Below are 14,296 nucleotides of genomic sequence, written 5' to 3'. Positions count from 1 at the left end.
AAGGAAAAAAGATTCAAACAGACTTAAAAGACTATAAAAGTCTTCTCAACCACTTGCAATGTCTAGACCTTATCTGGCTTTGGATTCAAATAAATTTTTAAAATAAAATAAAAATCTATTGACACTTATGAGACAACTGTCAGTTTGAACACTGACAAAGTATTTGATATTAAGGGATTACACTGTTCATTATTTTTAGGTGTGATGCTATACTTACCACTCTTTTCAGTCCTTATTTTTTTAGATATGTACTGAAATATTTATGAATGAAATCAATTTTCTTATGATTTGCTCCAAATTTGCTGAGGGATCACATGGGGGAAATGAGTAAAACAAGATCGTCATGAGCTGACGATGGTGGAAGTTGGTGACGGTCCATGGGGTGCATTATCCTATTCCATCCACTCTGCATATGTTTACAATCATTCAAAACAAAAGGTAAAAAGAAATGTCATTTGGCATCGTACAGCCAATAAAGACTTCAATACTAAGGGTAAAAGGATTCTGATATGAAATTCAGTGAAAAAAGGCAGGAAACAAAATATACACTGTGATCAAAATTCTATAAACGGACATTTGCATACAAATGAAGGAAGAGGGAAAAAAATGAAAAGAAAGATTTGTCCAGTATGTATTTCTGGGTAATTCTCCTTTATTTTAAAAAATGTTTCATATGGTCCTCATAATATTGATTGACTAGTGTCTACTTTTGAAAATATCATAAATCATTTCTAACATTTTATAATCCAATTTCAAATATCTGGAATAAAGCCTCCATCTTAAGGCTTTCATTGAATTTTTTGCCCAGACCACATTCTAGTCACTGTAGAGTGTCTCAGGATATCTCAAGTTAGGAAACAAAGGTCATCACTCTGGGGCCAAAAAATAACATCCCTACTTATCAGCAAAGGACCTTTACCAAACAGGCTGAAAATAATCTAGTCCAGATAGTTCCAAACAATGTGCCTTTCAAGACTCCATCTATGTTGTTATTACAGTCTGCTTTATGTCATCAGATTCTTGAAAATCAGAGGGAGCTTCCTCAGCGAATCACAGCAGAAAAAGCCAAGGGGAGAGCCTCAATTTTCTCTTTTTGGCTCCTGTCAAATCCAAACTGAGAATCTCTGTTGAGTTCCATCCCCCAAACTTTCGTCCCATCTTTACTTTTAGAGGACAGCAGTGTGAATCCATGGCCACAGGCGGCAGGTGAAATCTGAAAAAGAGTTCCCATAAAGCATTCACTGATCTGGGACGTCCAGTTTTTCCAGCAATAAATGGCAGCTTGTTTACCCATTCCAAGAACACACACTATTAACACAGCAACCAACACTTATGGAATGTTTGCTACATGCTAAGTGTTTGAGATGCACTATCTCATTTCATCTTCACACTCACCCAAGGATCTAGTTATCAGATCCTCCCCATTCACCAAGACACAGTCTCGCAAAGCAGTAAAGTTGAACATAACCTTCGTTTTAATCTTCGCAACACCAGAGGGTCTACAGCTGGTAGACTCTGACCAGTTGTGTGACCTGACACAGACTGCTTGACCTCTCTGTGACTGTTTCCCTCTATGTGAACTGGAGTTCAGAATAATATCTCTCTTATTGGGTTGCTGTCAGGACTAAATGAGTTAATAGAGCTAAAGCCCCTACAGTGAATAGTACCTGACTTCATGTGTAAGAGCGACGGCATGTACTCATTATCATTACTGGTGGTAGTAAGAGGAGTAGTCGATAGAGGAGAAAATCGAGGCTCCTAGAGATTAAGTAACTTGTCTAATACAGTCACACGGCTAAGAAGTGGAGTCTGTCTGATTCCAGAATGCACCCTCTTGACCCTGATGCTGCACTGTGACATTCTCAAAGACCTGCCATGAAGAACCATTCATACCACAGCCACAGCAAAAGTGACACATTCACAGCCCAATGACTCTGTTGGGTGTTTCACCCAAACGCGATGTGATGTTATCAATCCTCCCTTTCACGAGCCGCATGAGGAAACTGAGGATTCGGTAGGGCTGAAGCCAAAGGCAGACTGGCTTTAGAATCGGCTCCTTTCCCATAAAACCCAGAGTGAGCACCTTCCCGGGTGGCCTGGGGTAGTCCTAGCTTACACCTGATGTCCCAAAGTTCACTCTCGAACAAACTGGACGACAAATTCTATGGTAACCCAAATGACGCCCCACTGTCTGTTGGGTGTTTACAGTTTATCACAGGCCTCTGTAGTCAGTCTCAGAGACTATATATAAACCTAATCCTTAGGAAAAGCCAGCTGACCAATAAAGAACAAATGTGAAGAATTTTCTTGGCGGGGGTGCCGGCCCTGTGGACTAGTTCCCAGTGGGTGAGTTTGGCACGCTCTCCTAGGGCGGCCTGGCTTCGGTTCCAGGATGCAAACGTATACCACTTGTCAGTGGCCAGGCTGGGGCTGCGACCCACATACAAAATAGAGGATGATTGGCACATGCGTTAGCTCAGGGTGACTCTTTCTCAGCAAAAAAAAAAAGATTATTTTTTTAATTGCATCATGGCCTGAAGAAAGCTAGCTAAATATTTCCTTTAAATTTGACTTGTTGGTGACTTGTTTAATCAAGTCATCACAAAGTGACATATCCTTCCTTTTGCCCTGTGATATTTTCTCTCCTCACATTCACAGGGAACATATACACATGCATCCTTGTGTGAGTCAAAAAGGTCAGTTCCTTGGCCTTTGGGAACGGCTCTAGCTCCACAGAAACAACCCACTGGGGAGGCTGGAGACAGCCCCGGACCACACGGCAGGAAACATAGAAAAGAAGCGAGTCCACAAAGGATGTCCAGCACTCTATGCTTTCTTTAATTGCTTGTAGTAGCTGTTGATTCAACACTCAACAAATACTTGGTGAGGACCTACTGTGTTATTAAATCTGCTAGTATGAGAAAAGGCTTCGAACAACACCTGACACAGAGTCAGCATTCAGTAATGTGTGTTATAATAAAGTGCGAGCAGAGCACTTCCAACTATGGTGGAGTGAAGAGGTTAGTGAAGCTCTCACCAAAAAAGAACTACAAAAATGGACAAAATTATTTAAAAAACACCACTTCACAGCCTGATAAATCAATAAAACACAAATAAACTGAGGAATTATTCACAGAAGACTGCGAGAACTACAGGTAAGAACAGCTGGAGTCTTCAGACTTCTTGTCTTGTGCTGTTCCGTCCGCCCCAGCTCAGTTAGCACAGAAGTTTGAACAGGGCAGGGCTGGCCATGAAAACCTTCAGCTTTGTTGCCAGAAAGCACAGACTTACATTGGATGTTGAAACTGGAGGGTGCAAACTCATGCCCATCAGCAAACTAGTAGGAAACAAACAAGTACAATGCACACCTCGATGAGTCTGATTGCAATCCTGATTGGGGCAAGAGGAGAAGCAGACCAGCCAGAAATTTCATGGGAAGATGCTAGAAAAGAGAGAGCAACAGAAGCCTCTGCCCACATCCACGGCTGACTGAGAAACTGAACGAATGGACAGATGAGACCTGAGCACCAGTGGAAAGTAAAGATGAGGAAACTGGAGAACAGGCTGAACTTTGATGTGGTTCCAACCTACACACAATCAAAGGTAGAGGGTAGAAACCTTAGAAGCTCAAGGTGTTTGAGCACAACCTCAGCGCAAATCATTGGCTGACCACAAAGGGATGCAGACTGGGGGCAACCCTCAGGAAGTCAGGCTAAAAAAATAAGAGGGAGGGGGACAAAACAGAAACCGAGCAAAGACATCAGTGGCCACGCACAGCCCAGGAGGCTGAGGCTATAAATCAAGTCGATAAAAATTTAAAAAAAGAAAAAAAAAAACCTCAGTATGAAAAATATCAGAATACAAAGTTGTTATTATATATCATGAAAAACTCCAATTTTTAACAAAAAAAAATACAATAATTAAGAAAGAGTGACATATACCGGGGGGAAAAAAGCAGCCAACAGAAACTGACACACAGTTGACCCAGATGTTAGATTTATCAAAGATTTCAATGAACTGTTGTTCAAAGACTATTTTAAGACCATGTTAAAAAACCATATGAATACATGATGACAATGACTTGACAAATACGGACGCTGAATACAGAAATACAAACACAAAAATCCTAAATAGAAATTCTAAAGTTGTAAAGCAAAATAACAAATAAAGAATTCACTATATAGGCTCAACAGCAGATTTGAGATGGCAGAAGAAAGAATCAGTGAACTTGAAGAAATACCAATAGAAAGTATTCATTCTGAAAAATAGAAAAACAAAAGACTGAAAAAGAAAACGAATGGTGCTGCAGAGACCTGTGGCACAACATCAAGTGTATTGACATTCAGGAAATGGGAGTCTCAGAAGGGCAAGAGAGAAAGAAAGTAGAACAAAACACTTACAGAAAGAATGGCAGAAAACCCACCAAATTTTATGAAAAACATAAATCTACAGATCACAGATGCTCAACAAAACACAGTTAAGCCGTTAAAAAACAAACTCTGGAAAGCATCCAAAGAAAATGGACTCATCAGGTACAAGGCAACAACAATCACATTCACGGCTCACTTCTCATCAGAAACTATGGAGACCAGAAACGAATAGAATGACATATTCAAAGTCTGAAAGACAAAAACTGTCAACAAAGCATTACTTCTATATCCAGCAAAATTACACTTTAAAAAATATTGAAGCTGGAATAAAGACATGACCAAACAAAGACTGACAGAATTCACTGAGAGCAGACGCGTCTGAACAAGAACTAAAGAAGTCCTTCAGGCTGACAGGAAATGACAGCAGATGGTCAGTAACAATCACAAGAAGAAATGAAGAACATCAGTCAAAGTAATTATAAAGGTAAATATAAAACACTGCACAAATATATTTTGTCTATCTTCATCCCTTAAGAGATTTAAAGGACAATCGCACAAAATCATAATTATAAATTGCTTTGCTGAGCTTCAAATGTATAAAGATGTGGTATATATCAGAACAACCACACAAACGAGAGAGGAGGAAATGGAGCAATGTTGGAACAAAGTTGCCTTAGTTTCCTCAGGATTAGGTCACTAAAAACCGGAAGTAGATTGTGATGAATTAAGACACATATTTTAATCCCAAGAGCAACTACTAAAAAAAACAAACGAAATATAGTAAAACACCCAACAAAGGAATTTAAAAGGTCCGCTAGAAAAATACCTATTAACCACAAAAGAGGGCCTCAAAGGAAGAGCAGAGAGATAAAAACGACATAAAGAAACAAACAGCAAAACGGCAGATGTGATCCAACCACATCCGTAACTACATTCAAAGGACATGGATTGAGCAACGTCAGTGAAAATAGTGGAGCAACAAAAACACGGGGAAACTGTCAAAATCCACTTTTCAAAACTCTGACAAAGAACCAAAGACTTCAAGCAATCTGGGGGAGGTTCACTCCAGGAAAGCAGCTGACTCTCAGTCAGAACAGCAAGCTTGGTCGCATTTTAATCTGACCTAGTCCCATCCACCTCTCCTCAGCTCTGCAGGAGCCCTCAACACCAACAGCTCACAATTTCAGTGGAAATCAGCAATCTGGCAGCCACGGGGGGAGGCAGAAAAGGATTGGAACAACTGCAAAGCCCCACTCCCAGAGAACTCGCATTTGTTCTGCCTGGTGGTTCCCTGCAAGACCACAATAACAAGGCTCTATTTTTCTGACCTGATGCAGATATCACCAAGAGCAAACAGCCTTTCCTCCTGGGATGGTTGTTGAAAACAATGAGAGGCTAATGAGGAACACTGAAGCTGCCTGGGTGGTGCATAATAGTAGGAGCAAACAATAGATTAGCCCAGAAACTATCAACAAACTTGACCTGACATCTCTAGAACACTCCATCCAAACAACAGCAGAATCCACATCCTTTTAGAGCACACATGGAACATTCTTCAGGATAGACCATATGCTAGGCGAAAAAACAAAATCTCAATACATTTCAACGGATTGAAATTAAAGTATGTTCTATAACCACAACAGAATGAAATTGGAAATCAAACAATAAAGAAATTAGGAAAACCATCAATATTTGGAAATTAAACACTTCTAAATAACTCCAGGGTCAAAGAAGAAATTCTAAAGAAAACTGAAAAGTACTTGAAGGTGAATGAAGACAGAGGAAATACAACATATCAGAATTTATGGGCTGCAGCTAAATAGTGCCTAGAGACAAACTCATAATTTGAGCTTTAAACTGAAGTTTAAAGCTTGTAATGTAGCTTCCAATACCTACATTACAAAAGAAAAACGACCTCAACACTAACCAAACCCTCCACCTTAAGAAACTAGAGGAGCAAACTAAACCCAAAGCAAGCATTACAGGAAATAGTAAAAATTGAACTATAAATCAATGAAACAGATAATAGAAAATCAATAGTGAAAATGAATTCAACCAAAATTTGGTTCTCTTAAAATATTAATAAAGTTGCCAAATCTTCAGCTACACTGACCAAGGAAAAAAGAGAAAATGCAAATTACCAAAATCGGGAACTAAAGAGAGAAGATCACTACCAACCTACAGAACTGTGGGAGATCAGAAGTGAATACTACAAACAACTTTATGCCAACAAATTAGATAACTAACAAGGAAAGAACACATTCCTGGAAAGACACAAATTACCCAGGCTGACTCAAGAAGAGACAGAAAATTTTAATATACCCATAACAAGCTTAAAAAAATTAAATTAGTAATAAAACAAACTCTTCTTACCAAGGAAAGTCCAGACCCAGATGACTTACTTCCCTGGTAAATTAACCCAACATTTACCTAAGGAATAACACCAATTCTTCACAAACTTTTCCAGAAACTCATTCAGTGAGGCCAGGAATATCTTCATACCAAAACCAGTCAAAGACATCACACGAAAAAAATCCTCAATAAGATGTTAGCAAAACCAACCCAGTGGAAAAAGAATTATTGTCCAAGAACAAGAGGAATTTCTCCCAGGAATGCAAGCTGGTTTAACATCCAACAATCAACTAACGTAATATATCCTAGTCACAGAATAAAGGACAAACATCACATGATCACCTCAACAGATATACAAAAAGCATTTGACAGAATCTAGTCCCTATTCAGGATTTTAAAAAAGAAAAGTAACTCCGCATAAGGTAGGATAAGAAGGGAACTTCCTCAACTTGAGGAAAGGCATCTGTGAAAACCTTACAGCTCGCATCACCCGCAATGGTCAAAGACTGAATGCTGTCTCCCTAAGATCAGGAACAGAACACGGACAGCACTTCAATTCAACACTGTACTGAAGGCTCTACCCAGTGCAATTAGGCAAGAGAAAGAAACAAAGGCATCCAAATTGGAAATGAAGACGTGAAACTGTCTTGATTCACAGACAACCAGACAACACGATCTTGTATGTAGAAAATCCTAAGGAATATACAACAACATATAAAACTAATATACAAGTTCAGCAAAGTCAAAAGATAGAAGGTCAATATACAAAAACCCAAGGTATTTCTATATACTAACAAGGAACGCTCCAAGAATTAAGTTGAGAATACAATTCTATTCAAAATACCATCAAAAAGGATAAAATGCTTATGAATAACTGTAACAAAAGAAATGCAAGACTTGTAAACTGAAAACTACAAAACATACTTGAGAGAAATTAAAGACCTACTTAAATGAGAGATTCCACGTTCATGGATTGGAAGACAAAAGAATTTTTAGAGGGCATTTGTGCCCAAATCAATCTACAAAGTCAACATAATCCCTACCAAAATCCCAGCAAGTACTTCTGCAAAAACTGACAAGCTAATCCTAACATTTATTTGGAAAATCAAAAGACTCAGAATAGACAAAACAATTTTTAAAAACAAGAACAAGCTGGAGGACTTACATTTCCCAATTTCAAAATTTATTATAAAGCTACAGTAATCAAAAGAGCATAATTTTAGCATACGGTTAGACATATAGATCAACGGAACAGAACTGACAGTTCAGAAATAAACCCTTACTGTTACAGGCAACTGACTTGGAAGAAGGTGCCAAACAATTCAATAAGCAAAGGATAGTCTTTCAACTAATGATCCTAGGACAATGGGATATCCACATGTAGAAAGGCCCCTACCCCACACCATACACAAATACCAGCTCAAATGGCTGGCTCATAGACCTAAACAGAAGAACTAAAACTATGAAGCTCCTACAAGAAAACATAGGAAAACTATCTTTGTGATCTTGGGTTAGGCAAAGACTTCTTACACATATCAAAAACACAATCCACAGCAGAAAAACTGATCAACTGAATTTCATTAAAATTTAAACATTTGCCTCTTCAAAGGACACTTAAGAAAATCAAAAGAAAAGCCGTGGACTGGCAGAAAATATCTGCACATATCATGTATATGATAAAGGACCTCTATCCAGCACACATAAATAACTCTTACAACTCAATATTAAGGAAAAAACAACGCAACTTGTCATTCCTCTGGAGCTTCAATGCCCCGTTTCTCTTGAACTCCCCTTTTCAGTTCAAGATCACTTGTTACCCTTGACAGACAAGTCAGAAGCCAAACTGGTCCAATATGCTGCTTTTTCATCCCGCATCGAGATTCCCACAAGCATCCCCAACAAGAACCTATCCTAAGCACCTTGTTTTGCTCTTCTGACTGTTGGCTCCAAGAGAAGCCACCGCAGGTCGCTCTCTGCTGCCATCCTTTCAAACCTGAGTCAAGGCAGACGCCTCCTGTGCAAACACCCTAGTGTGTGCAGACCTCCGCTCCTCCTCGCTCATCCCTGTACCTGCTCCAGTTAACGCTTCCTTTCCCACTGGTCCACCGACTCCAGCCGGCCCGCAAGGTCCCGGAGCTTTTGCAGCCGGCTGTCCTAACATCAGAACCTCCGGGGCCGACCGCCCGAGTGCGGAGCCCACTGTACGTACCACTATCAGCTGTGGGGCCTGGGGCCTGTCCCTTGACCTGTCTGAGCCTCCCTCTGCTCCCTGATCTGTGGGGACAACCCCGACCCCCTGGGGAGGTGCGGATGCCGCGGGCCACCACAAACCCGCCGTTTCCGGGCCTCCATCAAGGCGGGCAGCGCCCCTGTTGCCTCCCCCTCCCGTGCCTGCGGCCGCTCGACGGACGCCCTCCCAGAGTCTCACCCTCCAGCGTGGCAGCTTCTCAAGGGACCAAGGGCACGGGGAGGAGCAGTGGCGGCGGCGGGCAGAACGCGCAGAGGGAGGGGCCGCCCGCTCCTTCCGCTCCAGCTCCAGGCGGGATGGCAGCGGCTCCACCCGGCAGCGTGGCAGCGAGCCGGGGCGGGGCTCGGCCCGGAGCTGGGCAGCACGAAGCGGGGGCAACCTGCGCCCCGAAAAGCTGCAGCCCCCACGAGGATGCGGTCGGCGCGGGCTGCGCGCTCGCCAACCTACAGGCCCACGGCGTGCCCCCGGCCTCGGCCGCCTCCTGCCGGCTCCGCTAGCACAGGGCCGCCTTTCAGAGCCCTCGCCCTGCCCCGGGCAGTCCAGCCGGCGCCCCAGCCGGGCCCTCGCCGCCGGCGCCATCGCCCCTTCAGGCCTTCAGGCCACCAGGCTAGGCCAACTTGTGTGACCCTTGACCCCAGGCCCTGGTGAATGTGCCCGCCACCAGGTTTCCTATTGGCTGAAGGCAGAGGCGCTGAGGGCCCCCAGTGGCGCAGCCACGGGGGGTGGCTGGGTTGGGCGGAGCCAGGGACCTGCAATCCTCAGGGTGGTGGATGGGGCCCAGGTCCTGGCCCTGCCACCTGGTGCATGACCTTCCTCTGAGCTCCAGCTCCGCCTGAGCGCTGTCCCCTCCCCGCGCAGCACACATTTCCCAAGCATCTGCCCGGTTCGGGCAGGCGCAGGGCGCTTTCCTGTCACGAGGCCCTTTGCCTCTTGGCATCAGCCTGGGAAACGCTGGAGGGGTGGCGCCCTCCGCGCATCTCCAGGTAAGTCCTTCCCCTGCCCTGTGTACTCCCTTTGCCACTGTCCATCATCATCTCTTCCCTGCCTTGTTGTGGGCGTTCCCCGCCCCCATCAGCTACTAGGCCACTCAGTCCCTGCTCCACCCACAGTGAGCTAGAGTGTAGCTCTTCCTATTGGCATTCACTGCCAAAAACCTTGCAGGCATTCCCCGCTGTCTTCCACAGTGCATCTTCCTCCCCAGATCACCTTGCTCCTCAGCACTTCATCCACTTGAGCAGAGGGCTCCACTTGTGCCTTCTGATCCCAGCGCTGTTTCAGGCCTCCCTACTTTGCACGCACTGCCTCCAATGCCCTTCAGATGTCTGGCAAACTCCTAGTCATCCTCTAAGATCCAGCTCAAGCACCTCCTTTGAACTTCTGTGAAGGCAAGAACTTCAGTTCCTTCAGGTTGTCCTCACCAATGTTGTCCTCCTACAGGTTGGCAGGCGGCCAGGAACAAGGGGTGCCCTCCTGAATGAATGACCAGGAGTCTGGGGCCCTGGGTTCTAGCCCTGGTTCTGCTACTGAGTAGTTGTCTCCCTTTTCTGGATCTCCTGTCTGAAATGAGGGGACGGGTTAAAACAAAAGTCAATACATGAAATGCATTTTTGTAAATGAATGAGGTGTTTTGACTTTATGGCTTGTAGGATGTCTTGCAGCCGGTTATGATCCCTGATGGACATGGCCAAATACTAGCCCCAAATGCTGAGGGTCAACGCCCTCTGTCTTCCCTCCCTTGTTTCCTTCTCTCTCTTTCTCTTGATATGGCTTGATCCCTAGAAGTAATCCAGTTTTAATCTACTCCCAACACCAGTTCAGATTACTTTGTTGTCCTGGAATGTGCCTTGTATCCAGTCTGAAATGTGTTTTTACTGTTTCTTGGTGAAATGTGGTTGATGTTTTACTGTTCTGTGGGGCTGTTTTGCAGAGAGTGATCAGGGAAAACTGACTGATAAGATATGGTATCCAGGAGACTGCTCCTCAAAGGCCTCCACCTGCAGCAAACATAATTAACCAAAGCTATGAAGTCAGTAGTCTGCTGAGCTATGAGATCTATCCTGTGTTTGCACTGAGGTCGTGCTTCCCTTGCACTGCTCTGAATCAGTGAGTGAGGCAGGGATAGACACTCAGGCAGACCTGTTCCTGGGAGGCATGGACTCCTCTGCTGACCTGCTTGTGCTCAAGGACTCCCCAGTGGCATTCCTAAGCCTTCCTTAGACTATACAGCAGTGTAGGACACTTGGACCCATCCTTCCCTCTATCTCCCCCTCATTTAGAGTCAGACTTGCATCATGGCCTGATGGCTCTCCCACTTTGCCAGGCTCCCCCACCCCATTTTCTGTTACAGAAGCATTTCCCCTCATAAAATCCTTGCCCGTTTAATCCTGTCTTGGTGTCCACCTCTCAGAGGACATTTGAGCCAAGGCATGAAGAAATGAAGAGTGAGCCATTTACACATCCTGGGTAGAGGTTCTAGGCAGAGGCTACCTCAAGTACAGAGGCCCAGAGGTGAGAGACTTCTTGGGTGTGTGTGCTGCAAACCAGCCCAAATACCACCAGCTAACCCAAAATAGTCCTGCCCAACTTTTAGGTTGCTTTTGGTAGAGAGGAGAGCCAGCAAAACTTTGCCTTGGTAATGGTTAGCTAAGCCCCACAACCTCATTACCAGGTTATAATGCAAGCGAGTCTCACGTGAAATGTTGTCACACAAGCAGACATTTACTTAAAAATATTCCTTAGGAATCAGGGAATGAAAGAACTCGTAAATCCTATTCTGTAAGCTCAGCAAAGTCTCAGCTCTCTGTCCTTTTAGATGAACCTACCAGCCACATGCTTGCAAGATTTTCTTTAGGCAAATAGCACATTCCAGAAACAGAATTTTTGTTTCCTTTTTCACAGCAGTTGGCATTAGGCTTGATAGAGCTACTTGGAGATCAAACCTCAGGCAGACCTGTTCCTGTGAGACATGGACCTGGTTCTGTAACCTCCTCTTTTCACTCAAAACTACATTGGAGATACTTTTGTAACAATTTCCTTGGACCTATGCCATTCTTTTTCACTGTTACATGTTAGTATGAGTAAACGACATCTCCTTTGACCGTTCTTCTTTTGGTGCACATTTGGGTTGTTTCCAGTTTTTGCTATTACAGTATTAAAACTCTTGTTTTAATTCTCATGTCAACAAATGTCCTTTTTCTAATCTATGGAATGCTACGTTTGTCACCTTTTGTGCTTCTCCTTGGTGCTTTTGCTCTTTAGAATGGCCCTCAAACGTAGTGCTGAAGTGTTGTGTAGTGTTCGTAAGCACAAGGAGCCTGTGATGGGCCTTTCGTAGAAAATGGTTGTGTTAGATGAGCTTCCTTCAGGCATGCGTTATAGATAGTGCTGTTGGCTGAGAGTTCAACTAATGAATCAACAATCTATATGAAATAAGGTGTCTTTCAAGAGACACACATAAGACAAGGTTGTGCATTGAGAGGTTCCCAAACATGTCACGACCAGAGGCTGCAGAAACCTCACCTTGTCCTTCCCCTGGGAGCACTGGTTCATTCTTGCTCATGCAGTGTCAGCGACGAATTGACAGAACATAACTCTTCCAAATAAGGAGGCTCAATGGTAACAGAATGGAGATATTTTTAAACCTCTCTTTTAAAAACCATATCTACAAAGCAGGTACCTTCTCAACTAACTGTTGAACTGTTGTCTTTACTTTGAAAGGACAGAGTTTTTAACAGTATCCACTAGGATGCATATCTTTTTTTTTTTTTTTTTCCTGTGTCTGATTGCCTATATTTTATTTTATTTTATTTTATTTTATTTTATTTTTTTTAATTTTTTGTTTATTGCAGTAACATTGGTTTATAACATTGTAAAAATTTCAGGTGTACATCATTGTACTTCTATTTCTGCATAGATTACATCATGTTCACCACCAAAATACTAATTACAACCCATCACCACACACATGTACCCAATTATCCCTTTCACCCTCCTCCCTCCCCCCTTCCCCTCTGGTAACCACCAATCCAATCTCTGTCCCTATGTGTTTGTTTATTGTTGTTATTATCTACTACTTAATGAAGGAAATCATACGGTATTTGACCTTCTCCCTCTGACTTATTTCACTTTGCATCATGCCCTCAATGTCCATCCATGTTGTCACAAATGGCTGGATTTCATCAAGTTTCTTATGGCTGAGTAGTATTCCATTGTGTATATATACCACAGCTTTTTTATCCATTCGTCCCTTGATGGGCACTTAGGTTGCTTCCAAGTCTTGGCTATCGTGAATAAGGCTGCAATGAACACAGGGGTGCATGTACCTTTACAAATTGGTGTTTTCAAGTTCTTTGGATAAATACCCAACAGTGGAATAGCTGGATCATATGGTAGTTCTATCGTTGATTTTTTTGAGGAATCTCCATACTGTTTTCCATAGTGGCTGCACCAGTTTGCACTCCCACCAGCAGTGTATGAGAGTTCCCTTCTCTCCACAACCTCTCCAACACATGTTGTTCCCTGTCTTGTTAATTATAGCCATTCTGACGGGCGTGAGGTGATATCTCATTGTAGTTTTGATTTGCATTTCCCTGATAGTTAGTGATTTTGAACATCTTTTCATGTGTCTGTTGGCCATCTGTATATCTTCTTTGGAGAAATGTCTGTTCAGGTCTTTTGCCCATTTTTTAATTGGGTTGGTAGTTTTTTGTTGTTGAGATGCATGAGTTCTTTATATATTTTGGAGATTAAGCCCTTATCAGATGTATGGTTTGCAAATATCTTCTCCCAATTGTTAGGTTGTCTTTTCGTTTTGTTGATGGTTTCCTTTGCTGTGCAGAAGCTTTTTAGTTTGATGTAGTCCCATTTGTTTATTTTTTCTATTGTTTCTCTTGCCCGGTCAGATGTGGTGTTTGAAAAGATGTTGCTAAGACTGATGCGCAAGAGCGTACTGCCTATGTTTTCTTCTAGAACTTTCACAGTTTCAGGTCTTACATTCAAGTCTTTAATCCATTTGGAGTTAATTTTTGTGTATGGTGTAAGGTAAGGGTCTACTTTCATTTTTTTGCATATGGCTATCCAGTTTTCCCAACACCATTTGTTGAAGAGACTTTCATTTCCCCATTGTATGTTCTTGGCTCCTTTGTCAAAGATTAGCTGTCCATAGATGTGTGGGTTTATTTCTGGGCTTTCGATTCTATTCCATTGATCTGTGTGTCTGTTTTTGTGCCAGTACCATGCTGTTTTGGTTACTATAGCTTTGTAGTATATTTTGAAATCAGGAGTGTGATACCTCCAGCTTTGTTCTTTTTTTCTCAGGATTCCTTTA

The 14,296-nt window shown here is 42.8% G+C and overlaps 1 protein-coding gene and 1 long non-coding RNA gene across 10 annotated transcripts in view; one reads left to right on the top strand and one right to left on the bottom strand.

The window, feature by feature from the left end:
• The window catches only part of LOC147911527 (RCC1-like G exchanging factor-like protein), a 35,734-nt gene that overhangs the window by 18,297 nt on the left and 3,141 nt on the right, over positions 1-14,296 (bottom strand). For 5 of the 9 annotated variants that reach the window (XR_015551003.1, XM_087428081.1, XM_087428080.1 and 2 more), the window contains exons 1-2: positions 9,151-9,734; positions 1,165-1,213 (exon numbers count right to left, since the gene is read on the bottom strand). The exons of 1 other annotated variant lie outside the window; for it this stretch is intronic. Coding sequence is in view for 4 of the 8 variants with exons in the window: in XM_087428081.1 (XP_087284207.1) it covers positions 1,165-1,213; positions 9,151-9,549 (448 nt within the window). In the remaining 4 variants the exon portion in view is untranslated. 3 more of the 9 variants (XR_015551005.1, XR_015551002.1, XR_015551004.1) reach the window with 3 other exon arrangements.
• Positions 9,820-14,296, top strand: part of LOC147911526 (uncharacterized) — an 11,526-nt gene continuing 7,049 nt past the window's right edge. The window contains exon 1 of the long non-coding RNA XR_015551009.1: positions 9,820-9,953. This is a non-coding gene — a long non-coding RNA (uncharacterized LOC147911526). The remainder of the gene's footprint in view (positions 9,954-14,296) is intronic.

Source organism: Ceratotherium simum, unplaced genomic scaffold (genome assembly GCF_057802395.1).
Source record: "Ceratotherium simum simum isolate JZ-2026a unplaced genomic scaffold, ASM5780239v1 HiC_scaffold_43, whole genome shotgun sequence".
NCBI classification, from domain to species: domain Eukaryota; kingdom Metazoa; phylum Chordata; class Mammalia; order Perissodactyla; family Rhinocerotidae; genus Ceratotherium; species Ceratotherium simum.
The sequence above is the reverse complement of the archived record's forward strand: the minus strand, read 5'-3'. Positions and strand labels throughout refer to the sequence as shown.